We start from the raw sequence: 27,271 nt of genomic DNA, 5'->3' as shown, positions 1-27,271 counted from the left end.
GCATAGCCCAATAATTGTACTGCAGCTGTGCTCACTAGCTGGATCACAGCTTCTGCCATGCAGGCAGAACTATGCATCAAACACTTGAGACCCAATGGGAAAAATATTCTGATAGTGAAACTCATCTCTGCTGTGCTATAGCCAGAAAATGAGATGCTAAGCACACACTGCATGATGGCAGCAACAATTTGGAGCTGTGATAGCATAAATTACAGTTCAGAGTGTGACATTTGTTCAGGTTAAATGATAACACTCTCAGAGCAGGAACTGTCTCTCAAGAGTGTAAAGAAAGACCATGCAAATGCGTGCATTAAAATTTCACCACGCTTGCTGGTGAGCATGCCTGATGTTTGGAAGCTGACCTCTGTTTCAGTTTCTGAATACTCTTTTATTCTTTCAACAGCCACAATGTTAGTTTCAAGTTCAGAAGCCATTCGGACCATCCAATTCAGAGACATGGTCACCTTGGAGAAGACAAAGAACAAAATATCACCCATAGAATAAGAGCAGATTTAATATTAACACCAACAAAATCTGACACAGCTAATAAGACACAGATTCACATTAATATTACAAATGCAATAATTAACCTTTGCATTAACATTAATACAGTGACAGGGACAGAAAGTCTCAGAGATAATCAGGTGCTCATGTGAAGAAGCATTTGTCACACAATATGCCTCTCAAAAAAGTTGGCTGGGAATGATTTCCCCAGTCTTGGGTCTCACTGGAAAATTGCCAACAGCAACCCTACATACTCATGGTACATAAAAAACCTCTGGCAAGAGGGAGACCATGAAATCTAATAACTGTCCACAGCTTGGGTGAGTACTATTTATCTCACCTATTTATGAATCCTACTGATCTGACTGTGATTTACCTGGACGTACTGATGTGCTAACATAGCAGCATGATGCAGGACATGTTAAGCCCATGCTGGCCTAATGACCTGTCTTGGTGGGTGTACCTGACACATCCTGAGCTTCCTGCATGCTGCTGCTGGGGATACTGCAGTGCAGCACAACCTCAATGCTCCCAAAGTTCCCTGAAGTCCTACTGCATATGAGTTTGCTGATGGTTTGTCAGCCTTCAGTGTAAACCTCTACTCTTTTCAGCTGTCTCACAACTCACTTTTATTATTCCCTTATTAACTTCAGCTTTATAAAGCACTGAAATTACTGCTAATGTATCAAATACCATCTACAAAAAAAGGAAACTCATCAGTGAACAGAAAGCTGTAATCCATACCTGTAATGCATAAGATACTGAGAGTCCTACCAAGCCAGCATTCAGGCTGTTTTTACCAATCACAGCAAAAAGGGCAGCAAACAGCACAATACAGTTCCCCACAAACTCAACTCGAATTCCCAGCCACCTGGAAAGAGGAGAGAGAGAGAGAAGTAGAGTGGGAAATGGCTGCAGTCACACAGACACAGGGACTGCTGCAGGGGAAAGCAGAGGTCACTCGACTCTTCACCTGTTTGACACAATGCCAGGATAATAACTCTTCAGATTTTCATCTATCTTCGTATCACTGATGTCTACGAAGGACTTGACTCTTCTGTAGGCTCTGATGACACTGGCCCCTGACACTGTTTCTGAGAAATGTGAGTAGATGGGAGATCTGCTGACTGACTCCAGGCGCTTCAGCTGGCGGGAGGTGGCTACGTAGAATCGCTGCCGTTTTTGGGGGGAGAATTGAAGGTACATGAAATGCTTTCTCTTTTATTTAACAATGAAGAACTATTTTTTTAGGTTAAGGCTTTACAGGTAACTGTGACTGCTGCACTTCAACCCTCCAAAGTGCTTTCTGCAGACAGTAAGAATTTCAAGGAAGTTCTCTTTGCTTCACTCTGCAACTGTTATTTCTATAGAATGGAAGCTGAATTTATTCATGTCCCTTTAAATTTAGCTGATATAGTCTAAAAAATTAATCCATTTGTAGAAGCCTCATCTTCCAAGAAAATGAAACATGAATTTGCACCTCCATTATCAGGTCTCTACAGTCTATAACATAAGCATCACTTTTGTTCAGAAGTCAATCAAATTGATGCTATTTTCAACCTTTTAATGCCTCTCTGCCTTGAGAACTTGTCAGTGTGTCAAATATATGCACACTTCTAATATATTAAAGTGCACTGCAACTCTATCTCTAGCAGTAAGCTTATTTGACATTACTTAAAAGCAAAACAAGGCTATGCCTATTTATTTCATCACCACATCTCACAGGAGATTTCTTTTTTTTGAGAGAAGTAAATAATAATTTGTTTACATAAACATGTAATTACTTCAGATATTTCAGTTTTCCCCAAAATTTGTCTTTTTTCCTAAATTAAAAAAAAAAAAGATGAACAGTAGAATAAGACACTGCAATGGTAGTCAGATATTTTTCCAGTTACCTGAACAAAGAAGTACAGAACTGCAAGTGGAATTATGACCACAGTGAAGAGCGGAGTACTTGCTATGATTACAATCATTGTGGACAAGGAGGTGAAGAATGTCCCAAGGAACATCAGGATGGTTGGTGGGATGACCTCATCAATCACATAGATGTCCTTGGAAAAGCGGTTGATGATTCTGCCTGTTGGGGTGGTGTCATAGAAGGACTGTGGGGTGTGAAATTTGTTCTCCAGCAGAGCAGCGTGGAGTGTCCGGGCTGCATTAATGCCTCCCATGGCCAGGGTGAAGGAGCAGATGAGTACTATGAGACCTAACAAGTGCAGAGGAGACATGTTAACCAGGGAACATCATGTTCTTCATTCACAGCTCTTTGACTCTCAGCAGTTTCCCTTGTGCTAAAAGCTCTTTTTCCTCAACTCCATTCCCTGTCCCCCTCTCTCAACACGCACATTAGCACCATGGCACTGCAGTCACTGTGGGATCCTGTGGGATTTCACCACACTGAGCACAGCAGGCAGATGCACAACCACCCTCCCACAGCTTCCCACATAATGCTACAACTTCATTTTAACCCTTCAGTCTCTTCTGCAACTAACTTTTCATGTTTTCTCCCTTCCTTCTCTCAAGTTTCCATGACACCTGCTCCCTCCAAGGGCTTCACAACCAAGAGGTGTCGGGCTGAGCTCAGACTTTGTGGCTCCAGGTTACATTACTTCCCTTGCTTAGGAGAGGATCTGGGAGGCAATTTTGTGCCACAAGCTGGTACCACGGCTTTCTCCCCCTAAATCCTCTTTACTGAACATTGAGAAATGCTGATTTTTTTTTTTCTGGTCTCACCTTGCAAGAGGCCCAAGGCAGCATAGACTCCGATTCTCATGGTTGTGTTGTGCTGAGTCCCATTGATCACTGGCTCGTTGGTCCAGTCACTGAGCCACACATTGGCCCCAATAGCCACAGCATTTTGACAGCAATATAGGAAACATATCACCAAAGATAAGACAGGGCTGACAGCTTTCATGTATTGCCAGAACACTGATAGCTTCACCTGCAAAGTCACACACCAAAGCTGGTTTGTACAACTCACACAATCAAGAGTTTAGACAAAAGAAGAGAGAAAAAATTAGTGAGACAAACTGCTCATTTTACAACTGCTCAAACACTGACATACCACAGAGAACATCTGCTCATCTGCCTGAGCTTCATGTCAGGGCAACAAACTTTCTAAACAAGTCAGAAACCTCTCTGAAATACTCCTTTCCTCCATTTTGAGGGACTGAACTTTATTACTTTTGTGAGGTCTTAGTTTTTAAAACTATGCCAGAGGGGGAAAGAAAAAAAGAGGCTGATCAAATAGCAGCAGAGGACAGGCAACAAGAACAGAAGCCAAGATTTTTAGGCAAAAGAAGAAACTTGGCAGGCATACTGAACTCAGGACTACTTTAAATGGCCTATTTAACAAAAAGTACTGGGTATGCCTCCATTCAGGTGTCTTTACAGCTGCTTAAATGAGGTACCAAATGGTAGCATGCCCCAACAGGAACATAAACAGATGATGCTTGTGGCAAAAAATAAAGATGTTATCTCAAAGGATAGGAACAAAAAGGAAGAGAAGCAAAAAGAGACAGAGACTTGGGACAAAACTCAAAGTCTCTAAAAAGCACAGGAAAATATAATTGAAAGTACAAGTACTGCTGATTAGGGACCTGGAAAGCTAAAATAATCCACAGCAAGAGTTAATTACACATCTGTGCCACAGAGCATGTGCCTCAGACAAAAGAGGACACATGAGCTTTCTGAAGTGGAGGGAAGGTGCTCTCTTAACAAAACCTCCTCCTCCTATTCCATCCTCTGCTCCTTTCTATCCCTTTATTTTATTTTTGTATTCCCATTTTTTTTTCTTTCCTTCCCTTTACCTCTGCTTCCACTTCAGGCCCTGGCCCAATATGAGTAGAATACTGCTCTTTTTGTACCTATGAGCATAAAATGTTCTCAGAAGATGGGGTGGGTATAGATCTGCTGGCACACAGCAGCCAGCTGGCTTGTCTAACCCAGTGCTGCAGCTCATCAAACACCCAGTGCTGCAGCTGGATTCAACAGCAGCCAAACAGTTTAAAGAGCAACAGCACTGAAAGCTCTGCAATGCAAAAATCTGGGCTGATGGAGTGCAGTGCTGTGCCATATCAGGTGACTATGGCAGCAGCTGGAAGGGATTTTTTTTTCCTTTTTCTTTTTTCCCTAAGTATATAGCCCTTTGCTAGGTGTAGAAACCTCTGCCAAAACCCCAAATCCATTCAACCGGTAGCCAAGAGATTAATGCCTAAAGCCTGCAGTAGTGATTTATACAACACATTTAGCAGGACTGGATGAAATGTAAAATTAAAAATCATTTTTTCAAACAGAAAGAAAGAAAAAAAAAGGTAGATAAAGTGTGTATGTGGGGAAATCAAACCATACCGTTCCCGTTTCAGTGGTTTCAGCCTGAATAAGTTTCTCACTAAGATTTTTTCTTGGCAGAGGAGGCTCTGCTGGCTTCTTCTCACAGACTCTTCGTTTCGTTGACATTTTGTTGGGACATTCCCCTCCCTCAGAAGATATTACACTAAGTTGCCTAGTCAAAACAAAAGAGTCATTAGGAGGAAAAGGACATACTGTGTCAGCACTAAAGCAAGCCTGGGATGGAGAAGATTGGACTTATTCCCAGCGCTTCTGCCGAGTTCCCATGCCAACCTCACTCACAGCTATGGGTGCTTGTATCACCCCTTTGAATGTTCAGTGATGTTCAGTAATACCAGAAATAAAATTCCCAAGAAAGGCTGTGGCAGGGCCTGGGCTCTTTGTTAAAGGCCATTGGAGGCTTCACTGCAGGACAGACATTCCAAGCCTAACTCCTGAGCTGTTTTCACATTAGCAGTAGCTGGACACCACCTATGGGTAAGGTTATGAAAGCCTATAAAGATTTCCAAGATTCCCAACATAAAGGCACAATGCAAAGGGTTTATTTATCATGCACCTGTAGCAGCTTAGTGTTGTGTGGATAGATATATACAGTGCTGCTATCACAGAACCAGAAAAAGTTGCTTTAAGAAATTGGTTTGGTTCAGATTAAAGAGGATTGCAGGAACAAATGTTTGATCATCTTTGCATGTTCTTTCATGTTTATTTTCCCAAGGACATTAAACTAATTTATTTGTAAGAGGAAACTATGGAAACTAAAGGCCAGACTGAGAGGCATATGTGGGTAATATCTTTCAGATGCATTTCAGCCCAGATACAGACAAAAAGAGGACCTAATGTTTACCTAAGAAATTGCTTGCGGACCTCATTTGTCACTGGTTCATTATCTGCCAGATCAGTGTGGATGCTGAGAGTGTCTTCAGCTAGCAGGACTTCTTCCTCCTCCAGCACTGCAAGAAAAGAACATAATCTTAGATTTTCTACTGTATAAAGCAGAAAGCACAATATACAAAGAAAGAATAAAGAAAAACGACTGTTTCCACAGCAGGAAAGCCATAGTGCATCAACTGGCCCATAGTTTTGCTTACATTCCTTCTATGCATCACATTCCCTAACTAAATTTTCATTCATTAAAATGTCATTTGAACTTTGCTATTTGAAAAATACATCATGTAAACAGAGAAAAAATACCAGACTCTCAGACTCAAAGGTCTGGTAGACCCTTGATAGCAAGTCCAGTTTGTTCTTACCTGCTCCATTTTCTTGATGAACTTGACCTTGCTAATAGTAAAATAAATTCCTAACTTAAATAACTTCTAACACAAGAATTGCTTTTTCTCTAGGACAAAGTGCATGATATTTTGAAAGAAATTTCTGAAAATATTTATCCCTAATTCACACCTGGCAGCAGACAATAATTTTTATGGTAGTGAAGAAAGGCAAATGCCAGGTTGTTAAAGAAGCAAGGAACAGTTAATACAGAGAAAATTTCAGCACTCTGGTTGACAGAAAACCACATGTTTTAAGAAAAAAAAATACTGTACTTGTTGATTCATCCTCTTCGATGTCTTCATCAAGTGCATAATTTCGCAGGAATTCGGCAAAGGCCTTGTTTTGTTTCAGAAGGTCTTGGTAAGATCCCATTTCAGAGATTTTACCATCTACCAGGACAACTATATGGTCTACCTGAGGCAGGAAGCTGATGCCATGAGTCACCAGAATTCGGGTCTGCATAGGGAAAAAGAGAAAACCTCACATCTCTCAGTTATCACAGTGAGGACTAACACTATCCAGCAGTTACATACCACATTTTTGGGACAGGGAGTGAATGATCATGTCAAGGTGAAGTGCCAGGGGAAATACACTCTCCTTGTTAGCCAAATCAGCTTGACATTAGATACCTGAACTACTGCATGCTGATACAACCACAGAAGGAAGTAAAATATCTGAATTATCATTCTCCCTTTCCCTTGGGCTCTCATTTTCTTTGCAGCCCTTCCCTCTTGAGCTCTGAGCAAGCCTGAGAAGAACTCAGCAGAAGAAAGGGAAGCAAAGAGATTGCAGTTTGGTTGCATAATGCCAAAGACTCAACCTCTAAAATCAGGAAGCTGTTACAAATTCCTCACTGCACTGCCTCCAAGTAACAACAAGCAATGCTAAGCTGACAACCTTGACAAATGTCAAAGCTCAAACTGGGACAAGAAGTTTCTGCAAACGTATTCTTTTTGGAGATCACATAGTAGGGATTTTAAGACACATCAAGTTTTGCCATCTATGTGTTTTGACTAGATCACATCACTTCTGGGCATGCCTAAACAGCAGTTCACTGCAGTCTGTGCTGTGAGGAAAAGGTGTCCACATTGCCAATTAAACACAGGAATTCAGGAATGATTCAGCACTCAGTGGTGAATTAGCTTTCCTATTACCCAGCCTATTACCAGAGTCTGTGTGCATTTTTAAGAGGATATAAATGCCAGCTTACTTTTCCTTTAAGTGCCCCCTCTGGACCAATAACTTTGTCAAAGATGTGCTTTGCAACATGTGAGTCCACAGCAGAAAGAGGATCATCTAAGAGGTAAATGTCAGAGCTGCTGTACACTGCACGAGCCAGGCTCACTCGCTGCCTCTGGCCACCTGAGAGGTTGATGCCCTGAAATGAAAGAGGAGAGAACAAAACACATCACACAGTTCCAACAACAGCTCTGGCTTTGCATGGCTCTCACCCAGTAAAACACTGGGATGCTAAACTGAAACATGAGATGCCAAAGAGAGTAACTCACTCCAAGCCAGAGACAGGAACAAAACTCCTCTAAATCTGTTTGTTCAGTGCCAAACTTCTACTAACCCAGCAAGCTGGAGATGGAATAAGCCTCTTGCTCAATAAGCGCCTAAAGGGAGCTGTTAAAACACCCAACTATAAAAAAGAAGACTGTCAACCAGGATGTAAAATGCAAACATCCAAAGGAGGGCTCTGGCACCTAGAACACCTCCCACATCTCTCATCTCATACACAAACTGACATATCCACCCCATTTCATTAAGTGAATCTCAAATTTAGTGGCCAAAAAAAAAATATAAATCTTTGTTGGTAATCACAGATGTGAAAGTTCCTCATTAAAATGAGGTGCTAAGGGATGATCAGATAACATTTTCACTGGAAGCACACCATATGTTCCCTCCCTTTTTATCCATAGAGGAAAAGGAAGGACTTTTAACTATTCTGGACAGATTCACCTTTGAAATTGGACAACAAATGGAGGATGCTTTGATCTTCCAGGGTAGATGTGCAATCATGCATCACAGTACAAACACACAGTTAAAGTTCGGAACAACTCCAGGTCCAACTGCCTTCCACAGAACCACTCCACATGTTTCAGTGTTGATTGTAGCATCAATGCCATTATAAGCACCAAACCCAATCATAAGCTGACTTTACAGCAGTCTCTTTTTACCTTGACAGAATAGGAATCACCAAGCAGGTGTGACTCAAAAGAAAAAAAAAAATAATTACCTTCTCTCCTATCTCTGTCTGATCTCCTCCTGGTAGCACTTCCAGGTCTGTTTTTAAAGCACAAGCCTCTAGGACATTTTGGTACTTTTGATCATTAAAAGCTTGGCCAAACAAAATGTTATCTTTGAGTGTGGCATTCTGGATCCAGGCTTGTTGAGGCACATATGCAACAGAGCCCTAGAATAAGGAACAAGATGGGAAACCTCTGCCTTGTAACAAACAGCATTTCATTAAAACTCTTACATATATGTATATATGTGTGTGTGTTAATTGCTGATGTATAGTTGATAGAATCAGGGAAGTAATTTCCTATAAAACACAACAGAACAGGTGTGGGCAAAACCCAAATAAACACAGAGACAAGCTGGCACAGGAGCAACCACAACTCCCTCTGCAGCCCCATGTGTGTGAGAAGCAATGAAAGGCATAAGCAGCACATTTCCATCCCATCCCTACATGGCATCATAAACAATACCAACCTTCACAGCCACTTCTCCTTCCAGCTTTTCCATTTCACCCAGGAGAGCAGACACCAGAGAGGACTTCCCACAGCCAACATGGCCAACAATGGCAACCAAAGCACCACTTGGAACCAACAGATTTATACTGTGAAGGAAACAGGCTGGAAATTAATTAAACACTAGTTTACTAAAGACATTGTGGGTCTTTAAACCAGGGCTGAAATACACAGTCACACATCAGCCTGACCTCAGCCTTAGTAAGCATAGCTTGGTCTCTGGTATTCTCCCTTTCTTATACACAACCCATTGTAACCAGAACTCTAGGAGTCAATGGAAACCCAGCATTAATCCATCTTGTTGGCTGCAGGGTTAATAGCAACCTTCTGAGTTCCTTTGCCTTACTGCTGCTTTAGGAAGTCACTGTGTAATTTTGAGGCCCAGGTGGCTAGCAGTTTTAGCCAAAGATGCATAATTCTTTTGGAAATAAGCCCCACAACACTGAGGTCTACCTGGCTGCTGCTTTGTCTCAACCAACGTGGTTGGTTTTTGACTCTAAACCTCTTGCTTGCTTGCAGGTTATCCATGCATAATGGATACAGAATAATAAACTCACCACAGCAGCATGAGGACTGAGAATTCTAAGAATACTTACCAAGTTTCTGTGATTTTCATCTGACAACAAAACATAACATAAGGAAGTTATCCTTCCAGGCAAATTTTAAATGTATTCAATTAGGCAAGTGAGCAAAACATGCACCCCCATAGTCTGTAAATGGCCCATCAACAGCCACAAGATTCTTGGAAGAAACCAATGTCCACACACCCGGGTCCAAACCCAAACATCTCAACTGCCCTCATTATTGATCAGATCAATTTCATTTGTCCAAGGCTTCAGCTGGAAAAAAGTCTATTTAAGAAACTTAGGTAGCAAGTTGCTGTGGAGTTAAAGCCTTACAGCACTGTTCTGCAAAGCCATGAGGGACAAGGATTAGCTCAGTGCTTTCAAGGCAGAACAGATGCACATATGGGGTGTGTGGAAACAACCTTTCCCAGAAACAAGCCTGCAGATATTACAGACATCTTCCAAACAGCCCTCCTGGAAACCAGAGACCAGGTAGCTGTTGTATTGCAATTGTGTAATGAAATCTTACTCTTTCAAAGATGGCTTAAGCTCCTTTCCCCAGCTGAATGTCCCATTTGTTACACTGATGGCATTGCCTGTATGACACAAAAAGACAACAGGGATGGCAGGAAATGTGTAACACAGAAGAGCAGGTCCAAGAGACTGGCAGACAGAGGGATCTTTATGGGTGTTTCACATACACTGCCGTTCCCTTTTCTACAGGCACAGGAAGGGCAGTCTCATGACTGAGGGTCACAGGACAGTCTTGCTCAGAGTGAAAATTACTGATCACAGCTTAAGTTATAGATTGTGAGCACACAGAGCTGTGGAGCTGAAAAGCTGCCCTGCTTGACCCTGCCCTGGTGAGGGCAGACTCAACATTTGCTGCTCAGGATCCCCGTGCAACTCTTAGCACAACTTTCCTTAAGAAACTCCTTTCAAGTTGGTAGGAGACCATTGCATGCTGTTGACTTTAATAGAACAGATTGTTTGCCTCTGTACAACTTGCCACACCAACAAGTTACAGATCTGCAGGCTTTTTTTACCTCCTGGTGGGGTGGAGGATGACAGTAATGGCAGGAGAGCCACACAGCCATCCCTCCTCTGGCATCACACACAAGAGGTTTCAAACCACAGTATCACCAAAGTGCATTACAAGACAAAATACTTTTTTTTTCAGACCACCCACTTTGTTCATTCATTATGGGATACTGCCTCCAACAGGAAAAAAAATAAATCAAGACTGTTTTATCATGTTCTGAGCATTTGTGCAGTGGAAAAGGTTCAAGCAGGTCTTGCTGGCCCTAGTCAGTGGCTGCACCTCGTTATTCAGTGCTGTTAGTGTCCTGCACTAACTATTGTAGATGCAAACTCAGGCCAAATAACTCAACTCAAAAGGTCAAAAATACAGCCAGAAACTTCGGTAATTTCCACATGGTCTGAACAGCAAATACTTTTAAAAAAAAAAAAAAAGATTGCGAAAGAAGCAAAAAGAAAGTAACCACAACTCAGTTAAGTCCTAAGCAAATACACCATGTTTGTTGTATGAGCATAATTTAGAAAAATACCAATGTCTTTACCTGGTGCAATCACTTTTGTTTCCACACATTTTGGATCAAGTTCATCATGACTCAGGAACTGCTGGATTCTCTTTAGGGAAACACTTGCCTAAGGAAAGAGCGTGGCATTATTTTATCATTCTTTTAACTTCTTGCTCTTACTGCTGAAAAAGAAAGCACAGAGTGGCTTAAGCTTTCACTCCATGAACTTCCTGACCACTGACTCATTCATTCCTTGCAATCACTCTTATGCTGAACTTCAAGCTTTTAACTGTGCCAAAAGCTTGGACCAAGCTGAGTTCATCCTAGTGAAGCAAAATTCACACAGGCAAGGTTACTCAGAAGATGTCAGGTTTTCCAATACAGAGAGATATTAGAAAACCAGATAAAAAGCAGAGATGCAAGGGATCTCTGCATTCCAGAAATCAGGGACTTCTGGGGTTCTTTTTGTTCAAGCTGTTAAAAAGCAACACATGGACTGGATCCTCCTTACCTGTGCAATGTTGCCAATGACTTGTGGAAGCATACTGAGGGGAAACTTTAAGATATTAAACAAGGAGAGGGAGACAAAAGCCTTTTCTGCATCCAGGATATTCTTCTCATCCACAGAGACATATACAGCAAATGTTGTCAGTGCTACCTGAAAGCCAGAAAGAGAGTCCACTGCAAAACCTAAGTAATATTTTGGCATTTTAAAAAGCAGTCAAGCCTGATAGGCATCTCTGAAATAAAAGTATCAACAACAAAATTGGGCAAGAAATATTTAGAAATATTTCTGTTTCTGACCTTTTCAGGATGCTTTAAGAATGACAAGTTATGTGAACAAGTTAGTACAAAAAAGGGCACACAGAACAAAATAACTTTCAGATGACTAATGGCTACATTTAGTTGAACTGGGAGATCCAAAAGGTGAACTACAGAACTCGGGTAAATAAAAGAAGTGGTTATCTGGCTGTGGTTTGGCTGTGTTTCCAGCTCCACCCAACCAAATTTTCCCCTTGTAAACTGCAGGCTAAGTGAACAAAACTTAAAGATCAATAGGAAAGGGAGCAAAATCCATTTTATTTGCTGGTTCCCTGTGTGAGAGGGACCATCCACCATGGAGGAACCATCCTAAGCAGGAAACTCATAGTGAGCAGGAATGGGAATGTGTATTTCAGGAAGTGCTTTAACTTTAAGGAAGCACGAAAGAGGCAGGATCTGGAGGCCACTTAGAATATTTCTGCAGGGTTGGGCCTTTGGTTTTGAGAACAGTTGGGTAGAAGTAGTTTTGACAAAGCACTTCTCTGAATATTTTTATTTACCAGAAGCAAAACCCACTCTGCAAAAGGATCACAGTGCAACGAAGCAGAAAATGAAGGGAAAGAGAAAATTGAGGAAAAAGGATTTCAGAATTGGCAATGTATCATTTGCTTTAGTATTTTCATTAAATCAATCTTTTTTTTTTTTTTTTTTTTTTAGGATGCACAATAGCAAATCACTCTCCCACTAAAACAAGCAGAGCACTATAGCATGAAAGGTAGAAATAAGAGCTTACGACAGACTTTGTCTTAAATGACTCAATTTTTTTTTTTTTTTTTTTTTTTTTTGCTATTCACAAAGGTCTCTAAGATTTCAAATTCTAGTTTCAATTTGTTATGGGAAGTACTTTGAAGTGGTTTAATTCTCCTGAGACAGCTGTTCTCAACTTCCCCTGCCAGGCTTTATCAAGAAATACATTAATGCTGATTAACAAAAAGGCTCTAGAGAAGGGGGAACTTTGCTTCAAATCACGTGAATAGAGCGTGGGGTTTTTTCAACTATTTCCATTTTATTCCCAGGTATGTTTAACAAGCAGAAAGCCTCACACTGATCCTTCAAAAACATAGTTGCACAGCTTAGAAATTCACAGAAATTCCATTTACCAGGAATGGTGCGCTGACCCAGGCAAAGTTGGACAAAGAATTCAGATAGGCAGATTTTTTCAAAACTTGCAGCTCATTCTTTCGGATCTCCAACACTTTTTCTGAAAAGGATGGTTCCCAAGCATACAGCTTCAGCACCTTTATGCCACCCAGGATCTCATTCATTAATTTAATGCGGGAGTCTTTATGTCGCATTTGTTCCACCTAAATTATTCCCAAACACAGGAGACAGAGTGTCAGAAGAATGACTGGAAGAGAGGATGTTGTCTCACAGCTGTCATGCTCCTTAAGCTATTTCTAAAGAGGATGCAAAAGATAATTAAAGAAAGCCAGACAATTATCAGTAGGCTCACTGTGCAAGTCAATACCCCCACAAAACAAAACAAAAATCAAAGAAAATGGCTGAAAAGCAGAGCATGGAAGCTTTCCACTCATTTTTGCTGCTAGGGGTTTTATATATTCAAAACCACCTTAAAAAAAGATTCAGTGCCTCCACAAAAATACTCTACTTCCTTTCATTTCTTCAGGTTTTTTTACTGATATGCAAAGTTATATTTATTACGGTATCCCTTGAAAATTGTGGTTACTCTGAGTTTATTTTTTCTCTATACATTAGAATACAGTGTTTCATTCAGTTACTCAAAAAAAAACCCCAGAAACCAACCCTGAAAAAAATATACAAATCCCTGCTCAGCTGTGGAGACAAAATGAAAAACTGCATTCAGACACACATGCACACCAAATTATGCAGCTCTGAGCATCTTATAATGGGCAAGGGAGAAAGGGAATGTTAATATTAACATGTCAGCATCCAAGTGAATTAATGGGAAGTCTGGATGTCTCCTTCAGGCACGAAATAATATCCCTCTGTTACTAAGGCTGTGCTTAAATGTCATAATTTATATTCATTCCAACTCTTATGTTTTTTACTTCAACAGCTTGATTTTTTTTAATCTTCCAAACAATCACCAATGGGCTCCACAGCACAAGCCACTTACTAGATTTTTCTAATATCAAGCCAGAGGGCACTATCATGTTGGTTTTTTCAGCCTTCTCTGACTCGACACAGCTAAGACTACAAAGAAAGGAATAAAGGATCCTTTTACTTTTGATAACAATTCCAAATTAGCTCAGCTCAGTAGCAGTGAAAGTCAACACACTACCAGTGTAAAAAACAAGCTTCCCTGCTTTAGGAACAGCATTTACTTGCTCCTTCTCCAGGTGAAGGGATATGGAGACAAAGAAACTTCTTGCTAATCCCAGAAACTGCTCCAATACCATGAAGAGCCCCTGACTCAGTGCCACACCTTTCTCTTAAAAAACATTCAATTCCCTATGGAAAACCTAACTGAGAGGATACAGTTACTAAATTTATCAGTAAAATCTTACTCATAAGTGAGCTGGTGCAAATGGCAGTTCTTTAGTGACCAAGACAACCACTGATGTCTTCATTTCTTGTAATGCAAATCTGCCAATTCAGATAAAGTCAGCTTGTCTGCAGCATCTTACCTGGAATGCTCTGGTTTTCATTGCTATTGCAGAATTAAATGGGATAAGTAAAACCATCACAGCAACTCCTGCCAGCACAGAAGGCCCTAAAGTCTTGATTGAAAGAAAAAAGGTTAAGTTGTTGTTGTTGTTGTACCCAAGTGCTGCTGGTCCCTATGGTGAGCATTAAACCAGCAGTAGGTTTGAGAAACAGAAATGAAAGTAAAAGTCCTCCCAATGAAGTTTTCAGATTCCACAGACCAGCTATGAGGTGGAGACAGCAAAATGTGCCAGCATCCACCTTATATTTATTATGCTACTTACATATTAGAGTATTATTATTATTTTATGCATAATTATTATTGTGCTAGCACTGGTGAGAGCAGAGTGCTTTGTGTTTACCTGGTAAGTGGTTCAGTGGGACGGGAAAGTAACTTGGAACTAATGCAAACAGAGAACTATTGAGCAAAAAATTGCTTTTTCCATTGGCCTCTCTCTGACCTAGAGAACTGTAATTAATGAATTAACCCAGTACCTTCAATGTTAGTAAAAGCAAACAAACTGCTAGCTACCACAGTCCAGCTTACCAGTGGAGCAGTAACTCAAAGCTGATGGAGCTTAATAGCTTTCAGGTCTAAATCAATATGGCTATATTGGTGCTACTGTTTTATGCAGATTAATTACATAGAAACATTTTAAGGATCAAAGCCAGTGCTCAAACTGAACCTGGAGTAGACAAGAAGCAAAGGAAAAATTACAATTATTCCAGGCAAGCTTTGTTTCATGTTGACTTGCACAAAACTTCTTTGCATGGCTTGATATAATCTTTTTACATGGCTTACAGTTCCTATGTTCAGGTCTGTTTTGTTTTGTTTGGTTTTTAAACCATTTCCCTCAAGCTCTCATTTGTATCAAGTACTGGGAACACCTTGGTGAGTCCAAGATTGATCCTATCAAAGCATGGTAGGAACAGAAGAGACATAAAGGCTATCTTTTGCTTCAAGTGCCTTATCTTACCTGCCAGCTGAGCAAAATCATTAGGAGACTAATTGATTGTGTGCATCATTACAAACCATTTAACTACAAGGCAGAACAACAAGTTTCTAAAAAAGCAGTGGTGGGTCAAATTAATAACAACAGCAACAAAAAAAGCAGCGACCACATCGTCTAGACAAATGCTGAAAAAAATGTGACAATGGCTGTACCTGCCAGAGGAAATACAATGCCAGAAATATCTGGAGTGGTGCAGACCACAACATGTTCAGGAATGTCACCAGGTCCATGAAACGTTGGGCATCCACTGACATCAAGTTGACAATTTCTCCAACAGTAGATGAGCGCTTAGCTGAGTTTGTGATGACTAAAGACTGAGAGATAAGAGGCAGTCAGGTGATTCACAATCTTGATACATATGGAAAAACAAAGAAATTCTCAATTATTACCAAAAGAAGACCCTCCCCAAGAACGTGCTTCTCCAATAAGAATAAAATAATTCACACCTACATCAGTTCCTAATCTCCAATGAAATGGTTTGCTTGTGAGCACCTCTGTCTCAGGCAGTATGTAGCATTTGTATCTAATCCACTTAAAGCCAACCTTGCTATTCTCCTGGATCCCTTTTCCAAATATTTAAAGTGAAACAATATTCACCTGTAATATGTCTGGTGACTTACATTAAGATGTTGATTGCCAGAAAATAAAGTATGATCAGAGGCACTCCTAAAAACTCAAATAAACATTCTTTTACACTCTAGGAGGTTATTCTTCCCTGAGTATTTGAGAACTGAGACTATTTGTTTGGCTGTACACTGGTGTTCCACAAAATGATTCCAGTCTTACCTTTCGGTATATCACACCAGTGATCCCAGTTCTCAGCCTCATCCCAGTAACAAAGCAGTACTGGAAATGCTGGTGAAGTATGAGTGTCTGCAGCACAGCACAGATAAACATCAAAGCAGCAATCAGAAATCCCCACCAGGCTGGGGCATCTTTGTTCTTAATGAAGCTGATTAACACACTGTTTTTCAGAAGATTGGGGAAGGAAAAGGGAAAAGAAACAAAAATCAAAATCATGTAGCAAGTGTAATGGGATATAACACAGCTCTCAACTGTGGCATCCTGCCACAGCCTCTCTCCATCCACAAAAAGTAAACAGCTCTGGAGGATGCAAGCTGAGTTATAGTGTCAGTCAAACAACATTGCAAAGACGCAACAGAAAAAAACCCCAGGCTTTGTCAGTGAGAAAGTTCATTTGCAAATAAGCCTGTAGAAAATGAGATAGGACAGGAAACTCTAGGCTTCCCCCGAGATCCAGAATTTAAACACATGGTTCAGTGTCTGAGCTCTGTTAGACACTCCCCCAGGGCAAGAGGTGAACCACAGGACAGAGTAGGGCAGTGTGGTAAAGCAGGAGAAACCAGCTTCTTACCCAAATCCTTTTCAAGCAGCCCGAGTACTTCTGCCTGGGGTGTTTTCCCACAAAAGAAGCTACATTAAAAGACATCCTCCTGGATAGATGCATAAAGAGTTCTTCCTTACTACTTTTTTGGTAAAACAATAGTACCATGAAACTGGCTCTATCACCTTTGATTAATAAGCCCTTTCTTACTACACACAGCTGCTCTCCCTGCAAGACCTGCACAGTTATAGGGCAAACAAGCAGAACAACATATGGCCACGTCCAACATTCTCAAAAATCATATTTCAGCCTGTTGACCTAAGTTTGGAACTGTCACAGAGATTTGACTCCATGGCTCAAATAACCAGCAGTGGGGAAAGGCTCCTGCACACTACAAATGATGCCCCAAAACCTTGTGTTAGAAGCATGGGGTGGCTACACCTTTCTTCTTGCAGTCCAGAGAGCTCTTCCTTCAGCACTGCACCAGTTGTTCATGCTGTAAGGGGACAGCTTCAGGAACAACTCTTCCTTCTAGTCCAGCATGGGAATACAACAGCCTTTTTAGAGACCTAAAACTACCTTATGTGCAACCTGCCAGACAAGCCCTGGCTTTTTCTCTTACCACTCACAGTGCATTTGCCAAGATTACAGGAATTTAGACTTGAGAAGAAATTCCCAATCACATGCCTTGAGATATCACTGACAACATATCCAGGAATTTATGCAAATCTGAGAAATTCCCAGAATAGATTATACTTAATGTGTTCTGAGAAGGAAGCCAGCTGCCTCCACTTCACCAGGGACTCTGGAAGAAGACAGACTGCAAGCTATTAAATGTCACCATACTGTGTCGGACTCTCTTTTTAGCAAATTTTTGGGTATGTCACAAACCACCCCCAGAACAACATGATCTCAGAACACAGCTCCACATTGGTGTTATTTTAAGAGACACTGATTTAGAAGCAGGGCCCTTTTTTCTCCCCTTCTCCACATTCACTTGTGGCCTCCACCCAAACTCCATTCCTCTCTCATACACCAAGAGGACTATGTGCTTTTCCACTGATTTGGAAAGAAAAGATAATTGGTTGATAGAAATGTTGGTATTTTCACTTTTCCTTTCTTCTTCCTCATTGATTATCTGGTGAAATTCTCACCAGAATATTTTCACTTTTCCTTCTTCTTACTTATTGATTATCTGGTGGAATTCTCACTTTAAGAACAATACTAACAGAGAAAAAGATGTGGTGCCCATGCAAATTCCTTCATGGATCAGGCTCAGCAGAAGCTACAGAAGCTACTCACACATCAAACCAACCTTAAGAGCTGAGGGTTGACAAAAGAAAGTAGGTCTTGTATCAGCTTGAAGAAGGAGCCAATTAAGAAATATGGCCCAAAGGTCCTTATCATGGCTTTGAGAAAGGAAGGCTTTCTATTGTGCTGTTTGTCTCTGATCAGAACTTCTGCTTCTTCTGGACCATCACCAACATGATTCAGCACATAGTTAGATTTCTTCATATATGTCACATCTTCTTTCCTAGGGAATGAAACAAGCAGTTGGAGACAAATGACAAGAATGTCATTGCCCCATGTGTACAGCACTGCAGTAGCACCTAAAAGTCTGCTCCTTTCCAGATGCTCTCAGGGACAGGCCACTTTTGTGTAATGAGTCTTTTCTTTTTCTGCACTAATTATGAGGTGAACTCCATAGGTCAGAAAATAAGTCACTATGGGATAAGAATGTGTGGCCCAAAGGAGTAGGAGATGAAGGCTTGACTTCCTTTAGGAGAGGACAGAATCTCCAATTGCTTGCAAAGGAATCCTCTAGAAGTTGCGACTCACACCCCACAAAAGGAACCCTCACCTACTCCTTCTAACCCTCACCTACTCCTTCTGAGTCTGGGTGATTTTTTCAATTAGTAGTTGTGCTAAACCTTCACCTCATCTGATCAAAGAAGTAGTCTGAATCCCTCCAGGCAGAGGCACTGAATGTCATGCCAAGCTAGGAGAGGAAGCAGGCACAGCCCTCCCAAAATACAATTTTGCATTCTTGGAAACTTGAAAGAATACAACCCAAAGCATCTCCAAAGCTGAGACATCTCCCAGATCTGGGCTGCAGCTGTACGAGGCATCTTCCAGGAAAGAAACTTTGGATTTAGGTGCCTACATTTTACTCAGATGACAATCTAAAGCACTTAAACCCTGTTTGGTTGTATTCCTTTCTTAGTTTGTGCCTCTTTTTCTCCAGCTATAAAATAAACCAATGAAAGCAACCTTTTCTACAAAGCTCTCTGAGACTGACTGATGAAAAATGGACCCAACAGGTTCATGCTGCTCTCCAGGGTGGGTTTTCTAGAAAAACCTTCTGGGGTTTAGGTGCCTGACTTCTGCTGCCCACCAATAAGGAGGGGGTGCTGTGGGAAATTGCTTCCTCCATGAATTGCTCTCCAAGAGCAGCCTAGCAGGTTTTCTGCCAGCAAATACTGACTTGCTGTTGTTTCTTGGGGGTTATGGGACCTAGAGAGCAATTTCCTGAAAGTCAGCCAGGAAGGTTAAGTCCAGGTGGAGCAGGGAGAAGGAAATGAGTCTGGGGCACATAAGCCTTATGAGAAGGGACAGATGGAAGAGAGACTGTAGAAATAGCAAAGACTTACAGGAAGGTGTAAGTACTACCAAGTGAGGTTGGATTTACAGTTCTTCATAAAGAGTGTGCAGATTTTTTTGGCTGCAGAGTCAAATAATTCCAACAGCCTGTGAGCATTCAAAATGATCACTGTGGCTAACAGTCCTCAGTAGAAACTTGTTCACATCCTTTCAAAGGCATCTGCAAATCCCAATTTCTTTGCAATTATGTTTGAGGGCAGGGGCAGACCCTAAAACAGAGATGGTTGTTTGGGTATTTTCCCCCCCAGACAAGAACAAACAATGCTGTGTTTGTCCTTCCAGATCAAACCTGGAGAGTTTATGGGCAAAGCCATATTTTTATGGCAACCAGGCTGCTAAATTCATTGAAGGATTTGAGAAAACAAGACTACTTGCCCCTGGCTTTTTGTATTAAAAACATTTATTACAGTGAGCTAGCAGCAATGCAATAGTTCTCTCACAGCAAAAAAAAAAAAAAAACAAAAACAAAGGAAGTAAATGGGATTTTGGTGTTTGCTATGGATAGCAAGGTGAGGTCAGGTTTTCAGCAGGGTATGGGACTGCCCACACCAAGTTTTTCAGAAAAGCAAAAAGCATGTGCCTGGTTTCTGCTATTGATAGCAGGGCAGACACTAGATGCTGATTATCTCATGGTGAAACAGAGCTTCCTCAGTGATGATGACAAGGACCTGAATCTTCAATTTTATTTCATTAAGCATAAAGTGAAAAGATAACTAAAAAGTAAGCAAAATAGCCAGCTCGTTCTCCATCCAGCACAGCTCTAACTTTCTCAGCAGCAACTGCACTTACCAGTAAAGTGACTGAGTAGAGACTTCAGCCACACATGCAAAGAGAGCAAAAGCAAAGGAAAAACAGTCTTCGCATGCTTTATTATCTATAAGAACAACTTAAATCCACACTGATCTCTCCTGTAACTCATTAGCTGCAACTGAATTATTAGCAGTTATTTAACAGCAAGTCACAAAACAGCTGTGAAGCAAGATATAAAAAAAGGTTTTGCAGGTTTAGGAACAAGAGAAATGTGATAATCATTATGACAAAAAGAAGTTTAAAGCTTTAGCTATGCAAGAGTTGCAATTGATAAAGGTTTTTTAAAGAAATGACTTTGTGTGTACTGCAAATACAATCAACACATGAAAAATGTTGTGTCAAACTGTACATGTCATAGGAGTTTGCACAGAGCAGATTTAATGAGTTTAAGAAAAAAGAGTATTTGCAACAGCACCCAAGCATCTACCACTAACATTATGTGACATATAATTACTAAGAATACCTACTTCTAACTGAATAAAGCAAAGCCACAAATCTCTTAGAGTTATGTGCCATCCAGCAATCTGGAGTAATTTGTTTTGGTTTTGCTCTGTTCCCCACCTTTGAATCATTACTTTATTTGCCATAAAATTTTACCTGAGCTAAATACAAGCCAGTATTTATGTTAAAGTCATTGCCAACCAGCCCCAGTTTGAATGAATAACTTCCAAAATGCAATGAATGAATCCCCTGACAAAACTCCAAGCACAGTTTCTGGTTTCCTAGGAAAAGTTTTCCTGGACCCCAGGCACTTCTGCACAACAGTTGTCCTTTTACTATATAAAAGCCTGAGGGATTAAGATTTATGTCTGTGCAAAAAGACCAGAACCCAGACAATGCAGACCATAAAAATAGAGACACTAAAAAAAAAAAAAACAAAAAAAACCAACAAAAACCCTACAAAGTAAAACCACAACACATGAGCACAGGGATCACTAGTGGACAAGCTGCTGGTGTTAGTGCTGGAAAGCTCTCAAATTTTAGCTGCAAAGTGGAACACTCTGCTTCAGCCTCGCCAAGAACCTTACAACCCTCTCCTAATATTATCACATAATGGGGTCTTTCCAATTTGGCAAGGATATGCACAGAAGAGAACAGAGGAAAGTCTTCACACAGAGAAGAAATCTCCACAATGAAAGGAAATGGAAGTGCAGGCCTCCTCCTTACTGCCATTTTCCCACTGAAACACCCAACTATCACATCTATTTGTTTGGAAATATTTTGGACACTAATCAGTGGGAGAAGGAAATACTGCTGCACAACAGATAATATCTTAAGATTAGAATAGGGCAGAACATGCAATAAAAAGGTTATCCTCTCTAGAATTGAGGTTACTATATGCAAATTCTGACCCCATCCCATTTCCACCAGAGACCAAGAACTTTCTAGGCAACAGAAGTAGGCTCTCAGTTCACTGAGTGGGATATCTGTTCCTCTCCTGTTTTTCACGTTTTGATTTTCCTATCTCTACTGCTAGGAGCTGTTAAGAGCCTTAAGGCTAAAATAGCATCAGGGCAAAAAACTCCTGATGGGGGATGATAAGGAGGTCTGTTTGGCTTAGAAGACTTAGAACTCCTTTTGTGCCTACCAGGTATGCTCCAGCATGTCTAGAAGGGATGTAATTATGGGGTTAGACATCTACCAGCTCAGTGATGAAAGCTCTTCGTTTCCTACAATCTAAGCAACCCAATCCCTCCTGCTTCCACATCTTCAGCTGTTCTCCACATGGTACTACCAGCCCATGAAGATTTCAAGCAGCTTGCTAAAATGTGTGTTGGTGGTACATAAACCCCAGAGATTTCCTGCTTGCCTCTCCCTAGACTCATTAAAATAAGCAAATTTTACTGTAAATGTGAATGAAAAACAGGCTGAAGAGGTAAGTGCCATTTTTAGTTGGCTGATTTTCAGAGAGGAGCAGCTTATTATAGCTGAAATGACTCAGATCAATCACTGTTTGCAGGCCTGTTTGTATACTTACTGTTTGCACTCTGCTTTTTCTTTGTCCCACTCTCTACTTAGTTGTTGCACAATAATTTTTGAAGTATCCTCTTCATTCAGAGACCACAAATCTTTATCTTCAAGGGGCCTTTTGTACCCAAGAATTGCCAGGCTGTACATACAGAGAAAAACAGTCCAATTCAGTTGGGGTAATAGTAGTTAAAGCATTACCAGTAACTCTGGGACTATTAAGCTAACAAAAGCAAGAAGATACAACTCCAAAGCAAGAGTAATAATTATACCTCCATCTCCCTTTGGTCCTTATATTGATGTTTGCAGTTAAGGAAAGGACATTGTGTGGTTTTGATTACATGTATTTCATTGAAATCATCACTTTAGGGAGAAAAAAAAGAACAATAAAGACTAAGTAGCAGAAGTGTTTGAATGAAACTGGGGTGTTAAAACAGTGAAGCTTTGGAAGTAATGATAACAAAGTCTACTTGGAATAAAGGTGACAAAAATGCAAAAGTGAAGCTTAAGTTGAAAGAGTATCAGATTTCTCTGAAAACTGCAATTCCTCATAAGATATCACTCTTTCATGGAAAAGAACTTTACAGGGCTATTGTGAGGATAATAATGTTACATCAGCAGAAGCATGAAGATCTCAACACCCTCAACTACTAGGGGAAAAAATGGGTCTTAACATGGCCTTTGGCAGCTGTTTCACTTCTTTATCATGGAGTGATGGCACTAATATCAAATTTGCATCTTTAATACATAAGATTTTTGACAGCAGTTTCAGTTAGTGGTAATCATTTGTATATATGAACTCATTTCCCTCTTGCACATCCTTATAAAAAAGAATTCACCCATGAACCTCAACAGGACCCACAACGCATCCTCAGCTGGGTGAAACGTTGCCAAGAATTATCTTGTGGAAGTCTTACATCTTGGTTTAGGTTATACTCCAGCATAGGGCAAGCACAACCAAGCTGTATATACCCTGTTAATCATGACACAGTTGTTGCCACACTTCAGAGAGGAAGTTTGGACAGTATGAGAACTCTGAAAGCTGTTTCTAAGAAGGCAAAGTGATGACACCACTGTGGATGGAACAGCATCCAACGTCAGCTACTTACAGAGAAAAAAAAAAATCTCTGCATTGCTAACAACACATATCACAAGTAAGTTTTGGGGCTGTCAGCTGTCCAACAGCTTGAGAAGAGAAACTAACCTTGTAAACCACCAAAATGTCAATCTTGACAGGAAGCCTGAAGTTGACTCTGGGCATGGATTCTATAGTAAAATTAAGGGAAGGAAAAAAGCCAAAATAAAGAAAGACATTTACCATTCCTTTAACAAGACACTCCATTTTCATCAACTTTAGTGTATTATATGGTATATTACATGTATGTCCCTGTGTCATTAAATTGATTTCCTTCATTTCCCATGTGATGCAGACCTCTCTTTATCTTTAAAAACTGCTTGATATACTGCCTTTAAATCACACTTACATAAAGTGAAATGTCATTCTACAGTTTCTGAAATGTTCATTTTAGGAAATGAACTCAAATTTTCTTTCAGCTTGATTCAAACATAAATCAAATTATAGAGACCACTTTATGAATTGGAGAAGAAATTCAACTTGTGACACCACTAATAACTTCTATTATTAATACTTTTCCATATCTACTCCCAACACATATAGAACTCATTTATTAAGACAATGCTTATAGACTTTAGCTAACTTGAAATGAATTGTTAAGCAAGTAGACCACCATCTTCACAAAACCCACTCTTGATTAATACTACAATTCAGTGTTCATAAATGTAATTTAAAGAGCTGTGAAGCAGCAAGCAGGAGAACTGCTTTCACTACATGGCTTCCAGTCTTTACTGATAGCCTATGTAATGGAGAAAGGCTTCAAACCCAAATACTTCTCTCAATTCCCAATGTTTTGTAAGGGGCTCATGATACAGTCTGTAAAATGCAAATAAAGCAAAGTAAAAATACTTACAGGATTTGTATTAACAGGGGAAAAAAATGGAGGCTTTTCTTTAAAACATGAAAGGATCAACTCAATGATTATTAAAGCAAAGTAGATGTAAAATGTGGTAAACCTGAACCTTTCATTTACATGGCCCTAGAGGGAAAGAGAAAGAGAGTAAATGATTGTTTTCATTGTACTTCCCAGCCCCTCAACACACAAACACGTGCCCTCACTCACTTCTTCACAGCTTATTTTGGCAATTCCTTTCTTCCTCTACAGCTGAATGCTGCAAAGTAGTTGCTAGCAGGAATTAGACACACACTTTGTAAAGTGCCTAAGAAACATGCTTATCTCCAAGCTTTTCATTAAATTATGTCAAGTTCAAAGTGCTTATATATCTTCACTGCATGCAGACACCCTCTGGAATCAGAGCTACATGACATCCTTTTAAATCACCTCCAGGGGTTCTTGCAAATCTTAAGCATTGGAATTGTCAACCCAGATCAGAGAACATCCATTTACTTTAGTACCTTGTCACTGTCAAGCAGTCAGAGTTAAATACTTTTAGAAGAAGCTGCAAAAACCCCCCACTGTATTGCATAATAACAGTTCCATCTGCTCTGGAGATATTTCCTTTCTTCCTCATATGAATCTCCAGTTGACTTCACACTTCTTGCTGTGAGGGTATGTCCCTTACACAGCTCTTTCATACCCTAATGTAGCTGTGAATGCCCTCACTTTTCCTTAAAAATGCTTAAAACTTAAGTGCAAGAGAAAGAATATTTGGTCCTCTGCAGCTGCAGCAATAGGAGAAATACCACCCATCCCTGTTCTAAGGCTCTGTACCCATAATTTTAAATTGATTCAGGTCAAACATTGATATTCCAATATTTGCACTTATTCACCATTAATATAGTTTGAAAATTGACTTTAAGTGGTGTATGAAAGGGTCTCACCAGGACTGCAGCTATTTTTGATGAAGTTGTGCATAAATTGTCATTTAAGGTTTGATTCAATCTCTGCTGGACTACTAACAACAGCCTGGTTAACATAGCAAAATCCTTGCTAAAAGGATAATACAATGCTGCTAATTGTTACAAAAAAGTAAGTACAAAAAAGAAAACCACCAAACAGACTTCACTGAGAAGCAATCACCTTAATGGTTTTCAAATACTTTCACTACCTAGCCTTTGATGATCTAATCACTGAAGCAATCTCCTTTGCCCTACTTAGTGATTTTTGTTCCTGTGAAAACCAGAACAACTTTCTTACTGTGGGAGAACCTGCTATGCTTTCAAACAAGAACCATAAAAGCCCAGGTTTCTTTCCTCTCCCTTCAAACTTTCTGTTCTCTATTTACAGCCACAGCTGGAGACAAAATGATGTCCCCAGTAAACCAAGTACTGTCAAAAGCAAGCCTATGGAGCTGTATAATGTGACCAAGATGCCTAAGCAAAAAGAACATCACATATTAAAATGTGTCATCTCTGATTACCACCCATCCCTGTTTAAGCGTGGCAGGGGAAGGGGCTGCAAAAGGAGAACAGGAAGGAAAAAAAAGTCTGCACAAATGTATGTACAGGGTTGGTACAGCCCTGACATGTCTGTGAGGTTTCCAGTTCTGCCTTGGGCTAAGCAAAATCTGCTTTTTGACATTGCATGAGAAACCCCAGTTCCATTCAAGTTACACAAGTCTGAGTCAAGGCAACAGAGCCAAACTTCTCTTTCTTTCTGGCAGAAGCCAGGCTCAGATCTGCCTCCAAATTGGGTGACTCATTCCCTTCACCAAAATATTAATGCTATATTTCCTGCTCCCCAAGTGGGAACAAGGATGGCATGTTACCTGTGCTGTTGTAGTCATGATCTTAGACCGGAAAGGCCCCACGGCACAGAGCACAGACAAAAACCAGAAGATAATGAGCACTCCAGAGGACTGAACTCCTCTCAGCCTTTCGTACTGGATAAGCAGTGTAGCCAACAGCTGTAAAAGTAAACACACATAAGCACAATCCCATCCCCCTGCTCCCCTTATTCCCACTCACTTTTTTTTTTACAGTCATCATTGACAACAGGACCTCTTTGAAATCAGGCCCCATCAGAACTTCACAAAAACCAGTGGCAAAACCTCCTCTATCTAAGGAAAGCAGAAAATAACTTTATGAAATACTTTGGGGGTTTTTCTGTTCTCAGAGACTTAGCTCCAAAATTAAATTTTTCACCCAGACTTTGTACCTTAGGCTAGGCATAATTAAATATTAGCTGCAAACATTTTAAACAAATGTAAGCTGTCATTTCTCCAGTCCAGATGGCCAATCATGACTTATCTAGAAAACAAGGTCTAAAAAAAACCTGTCCAAAGGAATTAAAAACTTAAGGGGCAAATTTTACTCCATTTTTCATACAACAGCCCCAAGCCTGCTTGTCATCCTCAGCAAAGCAAATTTGGCTTATGTATAACTAAGGAACAACCATCAAATAAAAGACAGCTTTGCAGTTAGTACTGAACAATGCCCATCATATCTGTCATATCTCCCTGTTCAGGCAATGTCATATCCAAATTCTCTCCACACCTGCATCACAAGCCTGGAAAAATAGATGAGAGTAAGGTTGGAGGCAGAACAATCTCTCCATCATAAAGATTTTAATTTAAATAGCTGAATCTCCATGAGAGAGATCTGTAACTGCAGCCTTTTCAGTAAGCAAAACTGGCTTCAGTACTACAAGAAACCAATAATTCTGTGAAGAATATAGGGTGAGACAAAAAAAAACATGCAAAGGAACACTTTCCCTCCTTGATCTGGTCACAATAAACAAAAAGAGCCACAAACCACAGTGATGCCAACCACCAGAGGAGTTACAAAATAGACGGGTGGAGGTGTTCGGTCCTGCAGGAGCTCGTGGAAAGAGTAGAAGAGATCTGCCCAGCTCACACACCACAGCAGGGCACCCAACAGCTGCAAGCAGACAAACAGAAACAGCATTGGGTCAACTCCTCTCCAGGGGCAGTCAAAGGGTTAGCAAAACCATCATGATTCACAGATTCCCAGCAAGACTGAGCTGTGTAAACAGCACAA

General features: G+C 40.5%; 1 protein-coding gene across 2 annotated transcripts in view; it reads right to left on the bottom strand.

The window, feature by feature from the left end:
* ABCC3 (ATP binding cassette subfamily C member 3) overlaps positions 1–27,271 on the bottom strand; it is a 48,186-nt gene that overhangs the window by 5,753 nt on the left and 15,162 nt on the right. The window contains exons 3-26 of one of the 2 annotated variants that reach the window (XM_030461883.1): positions 27,026–27,151; positions 26,041–26,178; positions 24,225–24,350; positions 23,441–23,502; positions 22,247–22,378; positions 18,113–18,331; positions 16,239–16,416; positions 15,605–15,766; positions 14,421–14,513; positions 12,912–13,115; positions 11,501–11,647; positions 11,029–11,116; positions 9,978–10,044; positions 8,845–8,971; positions 8,366–8,542; positions 7,337–7,504; positions 6,399–6,582; positions 5,699–5,804; positions 4,855–5,008; positions 3,238–3,445; positions 2,400–2,710; positions 1,478–1,677; positions 1,249–1,375; positions 363–464 (exon numbers count right to left, since the gene is read on the bottom strand). In XM_030461883.1, the coding sequence (XP_030317743.1) occupies positions 363–464; positions 1,249–1,375; positions 1,478–1,677; positions 2,400–2,710; positions 3,238–3,445; positions 4,855–5,008; positions 5,699–5,804; positions 6,399–6,582; positions 7,337–7,504; positions 8,366–8,542; positions 8,845–8,971; positions 9,978–10,044; positions 11,029–11,116; positions 11,501–11,647; positions 12,912–13,115; positions 14,421–14,513; positions 15,605–15,766; positions 16,239–16,416; positions 18,113–18,331; positions 22,247–22,378; positions 23,441–23,502; positions 24,225–24,350; positions 26,041–26,178; positions 27,026–27,151 (3,606 nt within the window). The remainder of the gene's footprint in view (positions 1–362; positions 465–1,248; positions 1,376–1,477; positions 1,678–2,399; positions 2,711–3,237; positions 3,446–4,854; positions 5,009–5,698; positions 5,805–6,398; positions 6,583–7,336; positions 7,505–8,365; positions 8,543–8,844; positions 8,972–9,977; positions 10,045–11,028; positions 11,117–11,500; positions 11,648–12,911; positions 13,116–14,420; positions 14,514–15,604; positions 15,767–16,238; positions 16,417–18,112; positions 18,332–22,246; positions 22,379–23,440; positions 23,503–24,224; positions 24,351–26,040; positions 26,179–27,025; positions 27,152–27,271) is intronic. The other variant, XM_030461884.1, reaches the window with a different exon arrangement.

Source organism: Calypte anna, chromosome 18 (genome assembly GCF_003957555.1).
Source record: "Calypte anna isolate BGI_N300 chromosome 18, bCalAnn1_v1.p, whole genome shotgun sequence".
Classification (NCBI taxonomy): Eukaryota; Metazoa; Chordata; class Aves; order Apodiformes; family Trochilidae; genus Calypte; species Calypte anna.
This window is presented reverse-complemented; position numbering and strand designations above follow the sequence as displayed.